General features: G+C 41.8%; 1 protein-coding gene across 1 annotated transcript in view; it reads left to right on the plus strand.

Moving 5' to 3' along the window:
• The window catches only part of GLDC (glycine dehydrogenase (decarboxylating)), a 140,232-nt gene extending 138,583 nt beyond the window's left edge, over positions 1-1,649 (plus strand). Inside the window, exon 24 of the mRNA XM_011937357.1 lies at positions 968-1,649. Coding sequence (XP_011792747.1) covers positions 968-1,111 — 144 coding nt within the window. The 3' untranslated portion in view covers positions 1,112-1,649. The remainder of the gene's footprint in view (positions 1-967) is intronic.
• Positions 1,650-2,066: the final 417 nt, after the last annotated feature.

A 2,066-nucleotide genomic window follows, 5' to 3' on the forward strand; every position in this document is an offset into this window, starting at 1 on the left:
ACGCCATTCTCCTGCCTCAGCCTCCCAAGTAGCTGGGACTACAGGTGCCCACCACCACACCTGGCTAATTTTTTGTATTTCTAGTAGAGACAGGGTTTCACTGTGTTAGCCAAGATGGTCTTGATCTCCTGACCTCGTGATCCACCCACCTCAGCCTCCCAAAGTGCTGGGATTACAGGCGTGAGCCACCGCGCCCAGCCAATGCTTTTTTTTTTTAATTGTTCAAATTTTTATTTTATGCACAGTATGAGAAATTAACCTTTTTTTTTTTTTTTGAGACATAGTTTCTCTCTTGTTGCCCAGGCTGGGGTGCAGTGGCACAATCTCGGCTCACCGCAACCTCTACCTCCCGGGTTAAAGCAATTCTCCTACTTCAGCCTCCCGAGTAGCTGGAATTACAGGCATGCGCCACCATGCCCAGCTAATTTTATATTTTTAGTAGAGATGGGGTTTCTCCATGGTCAGGCTGGTCTCGAACTCCTGACCTTAGATGATTCGCCCACCTCGGCCTCCCAAAGTGCTGGGATTAAAGGCATGAGCCACCGTGCCTGGCAGAGAAATTAACTTTTAAATAAACTGAATTTATGGAAAATGACATGGTAAATAAATTAGATGTATGTTAAAAGAGAAGGTCAGCGAAATATCCAAACTTAAGGATATAATGGGCATAGATAAACATAGATTCTAAAGTCTTCTTTAAGAGGTTGAAGTCCTTCAAACACAACTTTGCTATAAACAATCCAGAGATCAATAGCACACGGGGATGCTTAGCAGGGGTGGTGATCAGGGACGTTTCCTGGGAGATGCCTCGTTTTTTCACTGGTAATGTAGGGTTGGATTTTAGGTTCTCAGAATATTTATTGAGCTGATGGTGTCTTAGGCTGTGGGAATAGCATTGCCCACTCCTTTTCCCTAAGAGAAACCTCTCAGAACATCTCACAGCATTTACATCTTTTGTCCTTTGCAGCCCTTTGTGAAACCAGAGAACAAATTCTGGCCAACAATTGCCCGGATTGATGACATATATGGAGATCAGCACCTGGTTTGTACCTGCCCACCCATGGAAGTTTATGAGTCTCCATTTTCTGAACAAAAGAGGGCCTCTTCTTAGTCCTAAGTTTAAGGGACTGATTTGATGCCTCTCCCCAGATCATTTAATAAGCAAGAAAGATTTTATCTCCCACCCCAGCCTCAAGTAGGAGTTTTATATACTGTGTATATCTCGGTAATCTCTGTCAAGGTAAATGTAAATACAGTAGCTGGAGGGAGTCGAAGCTGATGGTTGGAAGATGGATTTGCTTTGGTATTCTGCTTCCATGTGTGCCAGCTGCCTGGATTGGGAGCCATTTTGTTTTTTGCATAGAAAGTTTTAGGAACTTTAACTTTTAATGTGGCAAGTTTGCAGACATCATAGAGGCTATCCTGGAGAATTAATAGACACATATTTGTTCCAAAAAAGTCCGCGTGGACTGTGCCATCTGTGGGAAATCCCAGGGCAAATGTTTACATTTTGTATACCCTGAAGAACTCTTTTTCTTCTAATATGCCTAACCTGTAATCACATTTCTGAGTGTTTTCCTCTTTTTCTGTGTGAGTTTTTTTATCTGCATTTATTAGTTTTCTAATAAAAGCATTTTGATTGGAAGAATTCCTTTTTCTTCGTCTACTTTATAGTTTTACCACCATTATACCCTAGGTTCAGTGGGAGCTGAAGGGCAATGAGACCAACCAACCCAATAGCCATTGTTACATCATCAGTTTTGCCTTTGATGGCTGAAGAAACAGTTGTTGTCTTGGTCAACAGTGAAGGTCACTTTGGCCCTTTTTGTTAAAATTGAGTTAGACTGCATGTAACTGTACTCTAGCTATGGAAGTTCAATCAAATAGCAATTTCTCTTTTCTCATTTAAGTCCAGAGGTAATAAGCCAAGCACTGGTTCTCCTTCAGTTTTCCTGCTCTGCTTTACCTTTGCATATAGTTTTCATCCGCATGATCTCAAGATGGCTATTGCAGTTTCAGGCATCACATACCCATTCTAGTTAGGATTAAAAGAGAAGAGCAAAGGC

This window comes from Colobus angolensis, unplaced genomic scaffold, assembly GCF_000951035.1.
Source record: "Colobus angolensis palliatus isolate OR3802 unplaced genomic scaffold, Cang.pa_1.0 Scaffold162, whole genome shotgun sequence".
NCBI lineage: Eukaryota > Metazoa > Chordata > Mammalia > Primates > Cercopithecidae > Colobus > Colobus angolensis.